The sequence below is a fragment of the Calonectris borealis genome, chromosome 18, assembly GCF_964195595.1.
Source record: "Calonectris borealis chromosome 18, bCalBor7.hap1.2, whole genome shotgun sequence".
Lineage (NCBI taxonomy): Eukaryota > Metazoa > Chordata > Aves > Procellariiformes > Procellariidae > Calonectris > Calonectris borealis.
The window spans coordinates 2,160,947-2,178,017 of record NC_134329.1 but is presented as its reverse complement, the minus strand read 5'-3'; the positions used below and the strand labels follow the sequence as shown (position 1 = coordinate 2,178,017).

Below are 17,071 nucleotides of genomic sequence, written 5' to 3'. Positions count from 1 at the left end.
AGGAGGAACAAGCGTTGACCCACCTTTGTGCTGGATTTCAAAGAGCCGCTGCTGCCAGAAGCTCCGGAAAGGGGCGATGCCGGTGCCGGGGCCGATGAGGATGCAGGGCACCTGGGGATCCTGGGGCAGGTGGAACCCGGGCGCACTGCACACATCGAAGACACCAGTTAAACCCAAGCAGGATGCTCCCTCCCTGCCCACGGCAAGCTGAGACACCACCCATAGAGGGAGGGGTAGAAAACGAGGTGAAATCCCGGAAAGTGATTTTTTAGCGCAGAAGAACTGCACCCGAGAGGGACCCATTTGCTCACAAACCCAGTCATGTTTTCTCCACACCCTTAGTGCTTTGCAAAGAAGAATTGAGGGCAAAGAGCTCATCCTGCAAGTGGGCTCAGCCCATCTTTTTCACCCTTTGCCTTGTGTGGGCCACTTACCCTCTTACAAAACAGGGTACCACTTCATCGGTCTGTATCCGATTGAGCCAAGAGGAGCAGACTCCGTGGTGGATTGGTCCTTCTCCATCTAGGAGGGGAGAAAAGGAGGTCTGTGCTTGACACACCAACCAGCTACTCCGGTTGCTTTCCTTTCTGAAACCCTCCCTGCTACTTTCCACATGAACACCTCACTGAAACATTTATACCTCTGCATCCATCCCACACACGAACTTGGTAGAAGTTTGGCACTTGGATCCCTCTGTGGAGTTACCCAAGTTCACCCAGGACCCAGCCCTGGGATAGCTGGACCTCCACAATACTTAGGAAGCAACCAACTTCTCTTCGGTCCTTTTTGGCAGAAGCAGCATCATGCTGTAGTGCTTCCAGACACAAGCCCTGCATGGCAGCCCCAGATGAATGGCCAGCGTCTTCCCCTGTGTCCTGCCTTCTGCAGAGGTGACAGGGCTGTGTCCATCTACACCATGACCAGGGCTGCTTGGACACATCAGTGCTTGCACAGGTCAGAAATCTGGCTAGTTGTGGCAATGTGGACTTTGGCATGGGCAAACAAATGATCCCACTTGGATCCATCATTTGATGGATCTTGGAGCCACTGTGGCTGGTCTGTTGCTGGTACCTGACCCAGATCTGGCATCTCTGTAATACACTGTCCTTTGATGGATGGCCATTCTCCATAACATGGGACAGCAGTGTCATGGGTTGAAAGAATCTGGTCACTGCAGCAGGTAGAAAGGCTTTAAAATAACATCTCTGCCAAAGACCTTGTGGTGTTGCCCATGTGCTAATGCTTTTTCCCTGCTCTCCACACCAAGCCTGTCTCCACTGACCCCTGCATGAGCATGGTACCTCTTGTGCGATAGGAGACCACTGCCACGGTGAGGTGGACCTCGCCTGGGTACATTTCTGGGGAGGAACTGATGGAGTAGTAGCGCGGTTGGAGGAGAGGGAGCTGTGTGAGCAGTAGCGTGGAGGGCATCTGCACTGAGGGGAACTCCTCCAGCACCTCCACGATGGTGGGGTTCTTGGACCACTTCCATTCCTCGTACTCCTGCAAGCCCTGCAGCCAGGGAAAGAGGGAGGGAGGGAGGAGAGCGCTGCAGCATCGACCTCTTCCAAGCCAGGTGCCTCTACCAATATTCCACCAGGCCTATGGGAAAGCTGGGGTGGGTGGCAGTGAAGGCAGGCAGGAGGAGCCCTGCTGTCACGGGTAGAGACTCAGCCTAACCACAGTGGGGGATGAAAATGCCCTGGGGTTGCGGTTGTCCCCAGGGCCTTGAGGAGCTTGGGGCTTGGGGTCTGAGGCTTTACCTTGCTAAGGACCTGCAGACGTTTCTTCTCCTTGTCACTGGTGGCCAACAAAGCAAACTGCTGCAGCAGCAGGGGTGTGGGAGGGGTGGTGATGTCCAAATAGTACTTAAAAGCCTGGAAGATGGTGCATGGTGGGACACGGTTCTCGTCTGTCCAGTTACTGATGACACCTGCCAGGAGGGAATTCAGCACAACCATGGGATCAGCTGAGCATAAGAGCCAAGGTGGACAAATCCTTGCTTTCATTCCCCTTTTCAGCTCTGAGACAGTGAATGATGAAGAGTTGGAAAGAAGAGTCAATGAGATATCGTCATGCTACAAGTGAGATGCTGTACAACGAGCACAGATATGAGTCTGATACTCCACCACCTTCGGTCACTCTGAGTTAATACAGTTTTCCATCTCCTGTTGCACTGTGCATGGCAGTAGGGTATCAGACTTATCCCTGAAATACAGTGTTGGGATGGTCCATCAAGGTCCCTTAACTCTTCTTTCCAGCCCTAGACATTGCTCTTTCCGTGAGAATATAAATGCCTTTGATTTTTCTGAAGAACAAGGAAACATCTTCTCAGAGCCCTGCTCACCCTTCAAACCCTTGCTCTACACCCCAAATGCAGATGAGCGATGGCTCTGGGCAGAGGAAGGTTGAAGGAGGTGCTCCCAATCCAGGCAAACGCACCAGTGAGATGGGAAATGATTTCTCCTGGTGGCCACCTACCTCCCCAAGGAGCTACAAGAACCACTACAAGGGACAGGTGAAGAGGAGAGAGGCCACCTCTACGTAGAGGTGGCCCTGGTTACCTAGAGCTGTGTTCCTCTCCTCCAGGAGCTCCACCTTCACCAGCTGGTTGGCTGGAGGGGCATCTTCAAGCCTGTCGATCAGGGCATTGACCAAGTCTTCGTGGTTCCCTGGAAACACGCCCAAGTGGTCCCCGGGCAGGTACTGCAGTTCCTGATGTCCGTTGGTGTGGAGGCGCAGGAAAATGGTCAAGCGACTACAGGGAAAGGAGAAAAGGCAGGATGTGTTTTGGGGGAGTCCTTCAGGGAGTCGCTGAGCCGTGGCCTCAAGAGCCCTGGGTGTGCTGGGCAGTGGTGGCATGTCCAAGCCCTGGTGCCCCACTGCGCACATCACCAAAGTCGCAGCAGGGAGCTAGAAAGGCCACTGCAATGTCCGCCTCCCCTCGCCGCTGACTCACCCTCAGGGACTTTTTAAAAAGGAAAACCAGTCTAACCTCTTGCTTCAGCAATTTTATCCTTTCTTTGCATGCACCCTGCCACTCCACAAACGTGGCCACCCGTCTTCTCATCCTTACGGGCAGCAGGTTGATTTGTGTAGCGGCAGAGATTTCACTGTATAAGAAGGCAGGAGACACCCTTCACGGGGTTAACGTGGCCTCCAGCCTTGGTGATGATTTGCACAAAGATGGTATCCATGGGACACTCAGGGTCAAGGGATATTTGCAGCTCTGTGTGCACGGATGCTTGGGTGCACCATGAGTGCATTCAGCTCCCGCAGGTCCCGGGGCAGCTGCATCTCCTACCTGGACTTTGGGCTTTGCAGGTTCTGGCGTGTGATAAGCCGGGCTGCATAGACGCGTTTTTTGTGGATGCTGTACAGTCCTGCGGAGGAGAAGAGTCAGTGAAGCCACGCAGCAGAGCGTGGCCAAGGCAGACAGCTTCTGGCTTTTGCAGGGCTGTTGGCCGCCGCTGTGGGTTCAGCCCTTTGGGCTGGAGCTGGCTGATGCCAGCCGCAGCGAGCAGACCGTGGGCTCGACCACCCTCCTGCCCCCATCTCCTGCAAAGCTTCAGCGAGCCTGGGGGATCAGAAACCCCAGGGGGGAACCAAACACGTGTCCCTTTTGTTAGTGACTGAGGAGGACTCCGAAACCACCCGCACGAGGCGCGGGGACGTGCCCTCACATGCAGGCATGCACCTCTCGCTGCCAGTACCACCTGGCTGGTAGCAAAGAGCCTGGATTTGGGAAGAGCTAAGCCAGTGCGGCAGATCATCAGCTGCGGGAGCCGTGCTGAGGGGCCAGGTGTCGGTGGGCTGGACCTGCCATTGCACCGCAACGCTCAGCGGAGCGGCATTTGGACAAAGAGAGCTTGGAGAGCTCCCAGGTTTCCAGCTCTTTGCTTCAAAAAATGGGGTCAGGAGGAGGGAGATCAGATCATATCCCAACATCTCTGTTACAGATACAGACAGGGATCAGCCAGAGGGGCTGTGAGCATCACAAACTGCTCCTTGGGCATGTCATGGAGGGGAAAGGCAAGACTGAAATGCTGGGAATTTAACACAGAATAAGTAAGGAGATTTGGCCCCTTTGCCCCCACTTGAGCCCCCTATGTCTTCTCCTCCACCTGCCCCACACCTAAAGCCCTCCGGGGTGACCCCATCTTCGTACCTTGTGTGAGTTCCGGGGCTTCAGCCACGTAGGTCAGGCGAAACTTGCTTCTCTTCCAGCTCCGGTCGTTGCTGATGAGGGAGTTGTTTGCTTTCTCAATGTTGACGTCGTCCCCCACGCAGAACACGTCACACGCTGCCTGCAGCACGCACCAGGCTCTCAGGCATCTCCCCGCTGCCCCTGGCCTTTCCGACCGAGCCCCACGACCCCCCTTGTCCCACCCACCTCAGCCAACACATGGAGGACATACACATGCACACCCCAATGGTGTAGGGCTGTACCGGTGGCCATGGGCATATCTCGTGGTGCCCTCCTCCCCCAGGCATTGGGATAACGCAGGAATTCAACATCGCGCTCACCCTTTGGCAGTCAGCACAAACCAGAGCGTCAGTGCCACCAAAATACGGAGAACCTCTTTATTGTTGGCCAGGGTGACGGACGGGTGTCCCGGTGGAGGGAGAAAGAGGCTGGCTTTCAGTCCAGCTCTAATCAGCAGCTTTCCTCTGTCCCTGTGTCCTTCTACCCCCTGTTCCTCCCTGGAGCACAAGGGAAGCAAGTTACCTTGAAGACCTTCTTGGCCCAGGTCCTGAAGGACTCCTCTTGGCCACAGAGCTCATCCCCTTCTCCCATGCGGAGGATCCGCTCTCCACCCAGCTCCTCCAGGAGCGTGTCCACCGCCCGGGCAAAGGCGCAGAAGTGAGGGTAAGCACGCGACCCCAGCCCAAAGACGGAAAACCTGTGGAGAGGTGACACAGCTGTGGCTACCAAGCTGGGAGGGACACGATGTCCCCTCCTCCTGCACCACCATGGCCAACATCAGCACGAGGAAGTGTGGAGGGATCTGCACGTTGCAAAAATACATCATGCCTTAGGTAAGAGCTGCGGCAGGAGAAGCAGGCTCTGTGCAGCACCAGCTCTAGCTCTGTCCCAAGAAATTGCTGCCCCCCACCCCTGTTTACCTGACATTAGCCAGGGGCCCCGTGCTTTCAAAGTTGTCCCTGGAGTCAGGGCCATCGCTTGAAGATTTCCGTGCATCCGAGTAAGAGGAGACACTGTTGAAACGGACCTTGTAGCTCCTGCGAACAGCAACAACATCTCTTACAGTGGTGATAAACGTGCTGTGGTTCCCACCAGGCTCCTTGCTCAGAGGGGACGGGATTGTGGAGGAGACCAAACCAGAGCAGGCTCAAGCTCAGGGCTCAATGTTTCATGAGCAGGCACCGTGATCAGTGGCTAGAGCAGAGAAGTGTGCTCCCTCCCAGGGGTAAGCCATGGCAGCCTGTATCTTGCATCCCCCCAGCTGGACCTGGTCTGCTCCATGGGGTCTCCAGTCACCTCCCAGTGGGATGACCCAGGTGTTGGCCACCACATTGTCCCCTGCTGACAGGACCTTTGGCTTTACCTGTCCTTCCCTGGTTGCACCCAAGGTCGGGTATATGTCTGAACAGGCATTCTGAAGGTTTTTTCATTCATAGGAAGTAAAAAAAAAAAAAAAAAGGAGTGAGAGAAGAGGGGATGAGGAGGGGGAAGGGGAGCGGAGAAAAAAATCTGACAACAGCAGAAGTATTTCTGAATTGAACCATCTTCAAAAATTGCTCTACACAAGAGTTTCTAAATATACTGCCAGAGCAATGAAGCAGTAGTGTGTGGATGAGTCACAGCAGACCTCCTGCACCCAGCACACCACGCAGAGGAGACAACCCCCGAGCAAAATGACTGCCAGGGTCGTAGAGCCCCGTGCTCCACCTCTGCTCCAGAGCCTCCTCCTTTCTGCCCAGACCTCTCATGCTATTCTGCTTCACTCCATCTGGATGGACGACTTCTTTCTCCGCTCTCTCTGGGCCATGTCCTCACCCCGGGTTACGTGATGAAGGCAGGGCAGCACAGCCCACCAGTTTAGATGGGCAGGAAGCCCACGTTCCCCACTTGGGTGCTGGGCCCCAAGGTCAGGGCACCAGCAGCTTTTGCTGAAATGAATAGGTCCTTGCGGCAGGGGATGACTGTTGAAGGATGGGCTGCATTTGAACAGCGTGTCCTTAAATAGAATGGCTTACGAATGCCTCTGAAAACCCTCGCGAAACCCTTGCTGTGAGACAGAAGGAACCAAATATACAACCATAGCACAACCCCTGGGCTGTGGTCAGAGAGCTACAGCCGCAGCGCCCTGGCAGGCTCCTTGAGACACTGTGGCTTAGAGAGGCCACCGATCCCCATCCTGCGGGGTCTCAGCCACCCTCAGCATCCCTGGTGGATATGGAGCTGGGAGTCCATGGGGTGCATGGGCAGGAGCTGCTCTACCCAGCCCTTTCCTACAGACGCCAGGCTGACACTGCCCTTCTTCCCCAGACGGTCTCCTCCAGGCCATCTTTTCTCATTGCAAAAGCTTTTTTTCATGCTTGACGTCAGCATCTCTTCCTATGATCCAGAGCCATGACCTCTTGGCCTGTCCTGGGGGGAGCCATGGGGAGTAATTCAGTCCCTCTGCCTCTGCAGTCACCTTTTCCGTATGTGAAGTCTGCTACCACACGGCATTTCTGTCTCCTCCAGATAAAATAGCTCTCACCCTTTTGATCTGTCCTCGCAGGTCACTGTTTCCAGCACTCTGACCGCTTTTGCCGTCAGGTAACCAAGCCACAGGCTGTCCTGGCTCTTCAAAACTCCTGCCAGCCCCTTAAATTACACTTAGAGGTGACTGGGACAGCCAGCACTGAGCTCAGGTGCTTTTGTCCTTCTCAAATCTGCCTGGCTTGCCATGGGTGCCACCTCTGCACCCAACCCAAAGTTGCATCACCCCAGCCCCGAAAAGTGAAGATCCTTGGGATAAGAACCACGCACAAAATGGCCCTTCTCCATCCAGACACCTCCAGGGCAGCCTGCACGTCCCGTTTTGTCAGCTGTCCCCATTAAGGCACGAGGCCATTAGAAACCTAATGGGTTTTCGGCTCGCGAGCCCTGCGGGGATCCGTCAGATGACTTGGCTGCACAGCAAGGAGACCACGTCAGGGCCACCGCGTCGCCAGGAGCGGAGAGGTACAAATCGGTCCCTGCCCTGCCCGGTGGTGTTCGCCACCGCTCTGCAGCCCCACCGGCACTGCTCTGCGCTGCTCAAGCAGAAAGTCACGGCAGTTACATTGCACTGCATCACTGGCCAGTGCTAATTATGCCTTAATTAAGGAGCAACCTTATGCCAGTTGCAAGCATCGCCGTGTTAACTCAGGAGAGACTCCAGAGCAGAGCAGTGTCCCAGTTAAGCAAAATATATTGTACTTAATAGCTAAAATAAGAGGAGGCCCCAAATGATTAACACTTTGCTGGCTGCCCTCACTTCCCAGCCTCTGGGACATGCAACGAGATGCTGGAGGCTCCTTTTCCACCAATGGGGGATTTTCTAAAACCCCAGACCCTGTCTCCAAGGTACCAGTTCCAGACTCACTGTTATAAACATCACAGCCAGAATTTATAACAGCTCTTATTTTCCTGAGAAATATTTTCACATGATGCAAGAAATTAAATTTGGTTCTCAAGCCCTCCCCCACCTACATCCACATAGCTGGGAACTCCCTTCTACCTCCAAGTCTTACTATTTTGGTGTCTCCTGGACAGCCTCAGCTCTCAAATTCGACGATTTTGGGGGAATTCCTGCTTTTATTTGGTTTTTTCATAGGTGCCTGCTTCTTACAGATGAAGAGAGAAGCTTTAAAATGCCAGCCCAGGGAATTACAAGCTGGAGTCCACAGGCATGCCTGACTCAGTGCTTTTGGGACTTCCACCCGCTCCATCCCCTGGTTCTCCAGGCAGGTCCCATCCCTTGGACCTTTGCAAACTTGAAACCTGCGTGAGGATTTCACAGTCCCTTCTGCGAGGAGGAAAGCAGAGAAGCAGGCTGTCCCGGCTGCGGGGCTGCCTGCTTGCTGGGGTTGTGAGTGGGAAGGGAGGGTTTTGGGGTGCTCTTACTTCCTTTCCTCCAGGTTGGAGTTGGGATTCTTCATCTCCATTAACGCACAGCCAAATTTCTACAGAGAAGAAATAAAAAAAGGCCATCAATTTTGCCAGTCTCTGCAGGAAACGAAGCCATGACCAAAGCCTGGACTGCGGCTCTGCTCTCTGCTTGCTGTTCCCAGCAGCCTGCAACGCTGTTGTACAGGGCTGGACGAGGTCGTGGCTCCCCAGCCAAGGGGCTGCCACCTTTTGTGTGACACTGACATCAGTTGTACAGGATGAACTTAGCAACAGATTAGTTACTCGTCTCACAGCGGGGAATAAGTAGATATCCCTATTTCAGAGCAGGCTGGAGGCAGACAGGCACAGCCCCAGGTATCAGACAGAACCTGGACCTGGTTTGGGTCATTCCAGCTCAGGCTGAGCAAAACGAGGACGCTATTCCCTGATCCCCACCAACTCTCTTCTGCCCGTGTCCCTGCCGTAGTCACCGTCCCTGCGCTCTGTCCTACCTCTCCATTCTCAGGTGGGTCTCCATTGCCAAATGTGCTTGTGACCACCAGGACCATGGTTTCATGCTCTAGGTGCACGATGTCATACTCGTCCATGGACATCACCTGGGAGCAACAAAGGTGTTAGCAAGAGGCCCTTGGTGGGGAGCTCTACCACCAGCCAGTCTCCTGGGATGGACCCCAGTCCACCTGAGGATGGAAGCAGCTTCTCCTTGCTGACTCCATGCCAGAGCACTGGCAGAGATCTCCACACAGGGAGGATGAGAATAAGAGCCTCAAGGGATGTGGACAAACCATGGGGCTACCACCTGGGAGGCAGAAGACAAATGTATGCCACGATGCCTGCAGGACCATTAGCTGGAAATGCTATTCATGTGCAGGCTTCAATCCAGACCCACAGGGTCACATCCTGGGAGCTTCTGAAGACCCTTGGCAGCTCCCCATGCATTGAGCCATGTATTTTCCAAGACCCAGTATTTCCTTGGGCCACCCAGATGCACACATAATCTTGCAGGGGCTGGGAACTAGTACCATACCTTGGCATCGAAAGCGTGCTTGAAGATTTCACACAGAGTTTTTGCATAGACCTGCGACTTCCCTGTTTCAGTGGCATACAGGATGGTTGCTTTGACCCTCTTGGCCATGGCCTGTCCCATCAGCTTGGCTGAGAACTTCACAGCCCTAGGAAGCAAGAATAAATCCTGGTAAGAGATCTCGCTTCCTTGTCAGTGCCTCTAGCCCAGACTATTCACACCATTTCATTTATTGTTAAATGAACAGCCTGCCTTAAAAACGTGCAGGGTCCCTTTTTTTGTTGTTATATGCCAAACAGGGAAGCTATGGAAGAGCGTGTTCATCTTGACTTGTCAGAGAGGAAGACTGGATGGGGGAGCTTGAACACAGAGCTGAAATACCTGAATGGGAATAAGGAGGAAGACGCTAAACCAGGTGTGGGGTGGTCTTTCTGCAGGGACAGAGAAGCAGAAGAAGAATCAGGGGCAGCAGTCGCTGAAAGCAGCAACCAGATAACCTCAAAGGAAAAGCTGGAGGCCAAAGAGTGCAAGCTACAGGAGGAACAGTGGCTTCTCCATCTCTTTGTGTCTTTAAATCCTACCTGGCTGCCTTTCTGCAGGAGGTGTCCTAGCCGAGCAGAAGCGCCCGGGCTCACACACAGAGACACTGAGAAGGTCAGACGAAGCTGTCTGTAGTCCCTTTGATTTGCACTCCAGCGACGCTATGAACTTTACTCAGAGGAACAGCCCTCCTGAGGCTGAGAGGTTGCACATTTATTTCAGCGTTTGCAGGGCTGTGTCTAGCCGGCTGCCTCCTGTGGCTGCAATCGTGACTGGATGCATTTGCTCCAGTTTTCCCCACTGGCTCAGCTCTGACAGCAGGGCAGAGGGGCCTTGAGAGGTCACCGGCCTCTCTAATCCTGGCCAGGGTGATGCAGCACTAGAAACACTGGCTCCTTATCTATGCTAACGCTGCTGGATGGGTTGGCATCAGTGGGAGCACAGCGATGGGGGACAAGGGAGGCTGTCATCAGCCAGCTTTGGGGTGCACGGTGGGGCGCCGAGCCCAGGGTGACAAGTTCATTATTTTAGGGCCATTCATAATCACAGAATTTGGACATCAACATTATTTTTCCTAAGTGCAGAACATCTTCATCTTTTCTAAATGGACCATCAAGCCTTTAAATGGGGCCACCAGAAAGGCAGGTCTGGATTTAACCTGGTGGGTTGCAATAGGGATGGGGCAGTTTTCGGGGGGCTGAGGGAGCACAAAGCATCTCTGTGGCCTTTGCAAGCATAAGGGTTGCTTGATTCACTTTGACAGGGTGATCAGCCCCTGCCCTGGGTGATCAAGTTCAGCAGGACTCCTGCATCCCCTTCAGATGAGCTATGGGGAATGGAGATTGCAGCCGGACTGGTTACACTGGCAGAAGACAAGCCCAGCCTCCCCCTGCCCCTCCTGCCAAGGAGGGAAGTAATGCTCTAGGTTTGGAAAATCAATTGGGGAAAAAATAAGGGGAGGAAAGAAGAGGTAGAAGAAACCCCACCAGGTATGTCCTGCCTCCCCTCCATGTCGAAGTCAGCCTCGGGAGCATTTATATTTGCTGCTATACAATCACTCCTCAGCAAAGTTCTGCCTATTAAATTTGCCCCTCTGCTTTCCCATGACGGCAGTGTCCCCGTCCCCAGGGCTTACACTGGCCCTGGGGAGGGAAGGGGCAGGATGGGCAGGGACCGCAGGTTGGAGTGCTCTGGTTTGGCCAGAACCAGCCCAGCCTGTCTGAGCAGGCATCAAGCTCATGCTGCGACCAGTGCCAAGAGCAACTCTCCAGACTGCTGGGCTCGGTCTGCCCCTTCTTCAGCTGACTAGCTCAGGTCCGGGCAGGATTAATGGTGAATTACCAAAGTAATTCCTCCCCCCTACATTAGGAACAATGGATATTTTTTTTTAAATTACCTGCCATGCTCGCATTTTTATAAAATCATTTATCAATCGCATACACACAAATAAAAGCATTGTTTCTTCTAACTCAGTGGCTCAATTAATCTTCCTGTGCTCTCCACCAGCCCCGGGCTGCAGCCCAGACCCAGGCACCAGTGTCAGCCTAAGGAGCACATTCATCAGCTGCTGATCATGTTTATGGATGCACCATAGAAAACAGCTTACAGAAGGTGACAGCTGAAGAGTGGGAACAAGCTGATAGTAGGGACTCGGGGAAACTGAAGCGTGGGGAGATGCTGTGAACAGCACAAGGCCACCTGGCAGCCTGGCCACAGATACTGGGGCAGACCCAGCCCTCCCCAGTCTTGGTCCAGGGCTCTGCTGCTGTGGAGCCAGCAGCTCCTACAAAAACCTCTCTGCCAACGGCCCACGGGGGAGGCATTCGGACCAGGATCAGCCAAAGGGTCAAAATTACACTTCATTCCTACACCCCTCCTGACTAGGAGCTTTGATAGGGGAGAAGGACTCGCGTGGTCCATTACGAGGGGTCAGCTGGCCATGAGGTGCAAACCTCAGCTCGGTCCTGAACCATCTGCTACCTGTAGGGAGATTCCTCATTCCTCTCTCTCCCCTCCTTGCAAAGTGGGTGTTTGGAGGTTTAGACACACACTGGAGACAAGTGCTCCTCAAGTAGCTAAAGAGTCAGTGAGAGAAAGAGAAATATGGACACGAGTTTCATCTCGCCTGTGCCAGCATGGCCCCGAAGAGTGATGAGTGATCTCTCTGCCCCAGGAGGCTGTGAAAGCAGAAACAGGCAACGTACACCGCAGGAGTGAGAAAGCCATTCCTGAGCATTGCAGACCACCTTACTGGAGAATGAACCAGCTCGGGAGAAGAGACTATAGGCAACATCCAGCATTCACCTGGTCACACAAATTTTGGGGGTCTAATGGGGTGTTCAAAGGACTGCCTGTTTCTCCAGATGTCCCTCTTGGCAGCTAAAGCCTTCAGTGGCCTGAGATCCAGGCTCACAACCCATCAGTTTGCACACATCCCTAGGGTAGCACTATCAAACAGAGCTGCCCAAAATCAGGACCAGCCCCAAGCACTCCAGGGCTTTTCAGAGCCCACTGGTACTTACTTTGCTAACTTCTTAAAGCCAATGGCCCTCTTCTTGGTAGGTGTCCCGTTGACCCCTTTCCAGACGTGGGTGTTCCAGGGGTCCGGCTAGGAGAGAGAAGAGCAGCAGCGGCTGATGGACAGTGGTCAGAGCTTCAAGAAATGCTGTATCCACAGCACTGAGCGTTGAATTCCTCTAGTCACACTGGGGAGGACTAGCTGACCTCTTCACAGCTCTTGACCTCTTGTATAGGTCCCTGATCCTTGGAGCCCCGTGGGTTTCTTGGGGCAGTTGGGCAATGCAGTATGCACAGAAGAATTGCAATGTAATAAAACCTTGCTGGCTTGTAACAAGCATCTGGCCAAATGCCTTCTCACCTCTTTAATAGATGGGCATTAATAGACCATGAGCAAAAAGAAGGCAGGCAACGCCAGAAGGGAGAGGTGATGGAAACACATCCTTCCTCCTCCCCAGCCCACAGGTTTTTTTCTTTTCCTAAGAGGCCCTTTGGGAAGGGGAGGCAGCTGAAGCAAGGAACAAGCGCACAGAAGCTAATTCAGTGCCCTGACAGGCGGCTGTCTGTAATCAGGGCCAGGAACCATCGGGGTTCCTGGTGGATCGGTTATAGAAATGAACAGACTGCTCCTGTTTTGTGCTTGTTCCTTAAGGGCTCTTGACTAAAGGTCACATTGTATGAAAACCACCGGAGCAGGGATGGTTGGCTAATGACGGCGTGTTTGCTTAAGGCCCTTTCTCCCATGGTCTGAAGTGTTAAATACTCCAGCACCAGCATTCCAGCCCGCTGCTTGGCCTGCTGGGCAGGAGCTCCCCCCATCAAATTGTTGGATCCCCAAGCTGGCAGGAGCCATCCGCTCGAACCTGCAGGCTGGAGGGAGGAGGGATACGGTGACTACCAGGTCATTTCCTCACCTACCCATCAAAGTGCAAAATTAGGCACTTCCAAAGGGAGGAGCTCTGCTTAGTTCCACTTCCAAGGGTAAAAGTTGGGGCCTCAGCATGTCCCATGTTCCCGTGGAGGGGCAAAAGGCCATTGCCCTGGGAAAAGTTGTAACATGCAGGGGGTTATTAGACCACATTAGGGGGAATAATGAATTATACTTGTTCATGGACTTCACTGCCTCGAGGGACAGCTTGTTGAAGGGATTAGACGGTGTCCCTCTCCTTTCTGCATCTTCTGAGCTCCCACCCTGCTCTTGGCTATACCTTTGGGCACACAGCACCGGTGGGAAGTAAGGTGCAGACAGTACCTGGTACTCAAAGGAGGGTGTGAGACGGTAGTTGAGCATTTCCTGATGGAAAACTGGGGTGATGCTGCCAGACATTGGTGGGACGATCCACACCCAGTCGGCAGGACAGCCTCCACGGCATCGGTACTCGTTCTCCATGTGCTTGATAAAGGACTCAGTGGCTGAGTGGTGATCCACAATGGTCACCTTGTCGCTCTGTTGGAGGAGAAGAAAGCAGAGCCAACAACTGTGGGTTAATACTCCCTAGAAGGTGAAAGCCAGAATTTTATATTTGCGGCTGTTTGATCCAAATATGCCTCACTCCCATGGTCTTACAGGACTGTACCTTTGGAGATGACAGCGGGTGGCTGCTGACCCTGGTCTTCCCAAGGAGCACAGTCACCAAGCAATGCCATTGTCCAGGGCTGAGAAGCTGCCCTTGGCCTTCCTGAGTAGATGTGCTGTGGGATGGCTGTTCCTTCTGTTATTTGTCATAGTGAAGACTAAGATGGCATGAACGGGATGGAGCATCCCCTGCTTAGCCCTTTGGGGAACTCTTTCATGGCTTGCACAACTCAAGGAGCAGTTCTGATTCAGCTCTGGAAAGGACTTCCACCCTCTGATGTTGGGTTGCCAAGGACTAGTTTTGTTACTCAACCTTTAAGTGCAAGTGGGAGGAGAACCTGGGCCAATTCTTGCCTCATGGATGGGACAGAAGGGCTGGATCTTGCCCCCTCGGGGCACTCCCTCTGGACCGCAGAGCTCAGATGCTGGTGGTGATGTCTTTGCAACATCCAGGGCACAGAGATTATTAAATTTCACTGCAGGCTCCTGGAACAGCCCAAAACTGGGAAGGCACAGCCCAAGTTCAGCTAAGTGTATCAGCTGCTGCCATTGTCCTTGGGCAGATGTCTCCATCCTTGTCCAATCCAATACTTGTGTCCCTCAAGCCTGACCCAAACACAACAGAGTCCTGCTGCTCAGGTACCTGGAAGCTGTACAGCACAGCAATGTTGATCTCCACCAGGGCCTGGTCCTTCCACAGCGATGAAGTTTTCCTCATATCCAGATTCATTTTCTTGGCCACTTGCTGTAACAAAACATGGTAGAAGGTGGACACTTTTAATGGCCAAGAACCAAGGACTTGAAGATCTCTGCTTGGGGAGAGGAGCCCAGAGGAGGGACCCAGGCTGACACAAGGCACCTGCAGGGCACACTTGCAATGAAGGGCTGATGTTTTGCCTTCCTCTGAGAAGATGTGGTCCTGCCTTTTCCTCTCCATGACAGGAGCAAGGCCAGTCTGGCCTCCCTTCCTCCCCCGGGCACAGGAAGATGACTCAATGCTGCTGAAAAGGGTCATCAAGAGCAGTTGCTCTTTGTGGGAGGAGAGGAAATGGGTGGGTCCGTGGGACAGCAGGAGGTGGTCTTGATCCATGTGCTGGGAGGAACAGACCGCTGCACCCCTTCCCATGCCAGACCCTCTGCTGCTCCCAAGTTCTGTTCTTTCTCAGCCCGTTTCTTCTACCTGGAGTCCTTCCCCAAGCTCTATCCCCCCCCCGCCCCCCACACACACTCGCTCTCACCCCTCTGGTTTTCAAGCTACTGGGGAGGGATGCAGCCCCTCCAAGTAACACAGCGTGCCCCTTGGAAGGGCAAAGGAGCCACCCTTGTTGGGTGCAGATCCCCTGCACCAGCACCTCCCCATGGCTTGGCTTTTCCTGTGACTCACCCTGTCCCCAGTGTGGAAGGTCCCTGAGCCATGGTAGAGTGCTGCAGAGGGGCCAGCTGGAGGGTCCCCATGAGCAGGCATATCCCTGAGGAGTCACCATGTGCCTCAGCACCCTCTCAGCCCCTCTACGTCTTCGCACTTGACCTCAGTCAAGCCCATCACCAGGTGCCTGCTGATCCATAAGATGCTTTGAGAAGTTCTATGGGGAGCTCAACAGGCATCACACTCGCTGTGTTAGATACCAGCTGGCCCCAAAGGACACAGAAAAACTTGCCAGCCCATCACACCCTTGGCCATGTGGCTCCAGGAGAACATAACTGCTCTCTCTAAGGGAGGCTCAGATGTCCTGTACTCTCCCACCCAAGGCAACACTCTCCCAGTGTCCTGCCTGCTCCCCAGTAACTTCACACACACCCACTGCACCCCAGGAGCGCCTAGCCTCCTCGAGGAGGGGGAATTACCTCCAGTATGTTGTAGCGAGAGTTGTCACAATAGTCCCGGACCCCAATCTCTGTGCCCATGTACCAGCCGCTGAAGGGGCAGGCAGAAAACTCCAAGCCACCAATCTCGAGGAGCATGTTGGAAACTGCTGGCAAACCGTACCACTTCAGGCCCAGGTCCTTAAACCATTCAAACCTGCCGGGATACAACAGGGTTAGGCAATCAGCTCGACCTCCCCTGCCCAGTGCAGGCAGGGGAATGGAGGAGGTTACTTTGCTATCAGCCTCCAGGCTGAAGGACATCTGAGCAGAACGGTTCCTGGAGGCCATATCTCCCTTAGGGGCTGTTTATGGAGAGAAAGCGATATATCAGGAGCGTTACAGAGTGGTGTAAGTCCCGGGAGACTTCAAGGAAAGGGAAGCCAGCCCTGAGACAAGGACACAACTTGCTTTCCACCTCCAGGCTCTGTCAGCTTTACATCAGAATGGAGGGAAGACCTGGAAGAGGGTCTTGGGTAAAGCACCCAAGCCACAACAAGGAAAGGCCAAGCATGGGAGATGGCTTAGGGTGAAACCAGAGGAGCTGAGTCCTGCTGATCCCCTTGAGCAGTGTCGGGGCTTACTCTGACTTACTTGGGATGCCGGATCGGCACTTCCAGCACGAGCTCTGGGGGGATTTCAAAGAGCTCTGGATCGTTGCCGTTGGCTTGGAGGAGCAGAGGCAGGATATCGAAGCGCCCGTGCGGTGCCTTCCACCCTTGCTGAATGCAGATCTAAGGCAAAACAAAGGTGGGGTTTAGGAGTCCCAGCAGATCACCTGCTCTTCAAGCATTATGGGCACTCAGTGCACTGCATGGCACTGAGCAGCGTCTCCTAACAGCATCTCTGCGCAGCCCTTGCGGTTGAGTAATAACCTCCATCCAAGGGAGCTACAACAGGGGGTTGCCTGTCACAGCCAACCATGGCCATGTAAGGGGGATTTGGGCTGAATATGAGCCTAGAACTAGATCCCCAGGTAGGATCACAGCTCTGAAAAAGCTGCTTGCTCTATTTGAGCCTGTAATGGTGAAGGAGAAAATGGGTAGGAAAAGCAGAGGAGTTTGGGAAGAGCTGAGCAGGGCACTGGTGCTGTGCGGGCAGCGCCAACAGGCAGCGGCAAAAGGCAACTCTCATTTCTGATTGCCACTGGCCCAGGTCAGCAGTGGGCACACACATCCTCCTGCAGCAATTCCCCGAGTGACCCCTTCTCAGCAAAAGCAAAATGAGGTAAGAGCCTTTCAGTGCAGCTATGGCCAACTCCTGCATGCGTGGAAACAGCTTTTATTCCTGGGAAGATATCTGAGGGTGAGACAAATCCAGCTTCACTTTGTGGCACTGCAGCGGGTGCGAGAAACCCGGCTTGACCCAGCACGCTCCTCACCCCTGGGATGGTCAGAGCTTCTGCGTGCCCCCGCCCGCCCCA

At 53.9% G+C, this 17,071-nt stretch overlaps 1 protein-coding gene across 1 annotated transcript in view; it reads right to left on the bottom strand.

The window, feature by feature from the left end:
* The window catches only part of NOS1 (nitric oxide synthase 1), a 38,969-nt gene that overhangs the window by 2,598 nt on the left and 19,300 nt on the right, over positions 1–17,071 (bottom strand). The window contains exons 9-25 of the mRNA XM_075167091.1: positions 16,243–16,382; positions 15,631–15,805; positions 14,429–14,530; positions 13,462–13,656; positions 12,215–12,300; positions 9,156–9,300; positions 8,620–8,724; positions 8,123–8,181; positions 5,128–5,244; positions 4,730–4,904; positions 4,169–4,307; positions 3,305–3,383; positions 2,565–2,758; positions 1,764–1,933; positions 1,302–1,512; positions 435–522; positions 24–145 (exon numbers count right to left, since the gene is read on the bottom strand). Coding sequence (XP_075023192.1) covers positions 24–145; positions 435–522; positions 1,302–1,512; positions 1,764–1,933; positions 2,565–2,758; positions 3,305–3,383; positions 4,169–4,307; positions 4,730–4,904; positions 5,128–5,244; positions 8,123–8,181; positions 8,620–8,724; positions 9,156–9,300; positions 12,215–12,300; positions 13,462–13,656; positions 14,429–14,530; positions 15,631–15,805; positions 16,243–16,382 — 2,302 coding nt within the window. The remainder of the gene's footprint in view (positions 1–23; positions 146–434; positions 523–1,301; positions 1,513–1,763; positions 1,934–2,564; positions 2,759–3,304; positions 3,384–4,168; positions 4,308–4,729; positions 4,905–5,127; positions 5,245–8,122; positions 8,182–8,619; positions 8,725–9,155; positions 9,301–12,214; positions 12,301–13,461; positions 13,657–14,428; positions 14,531–15,630; positions 15,806–16,242; positions 16,383–17,071) is intronic.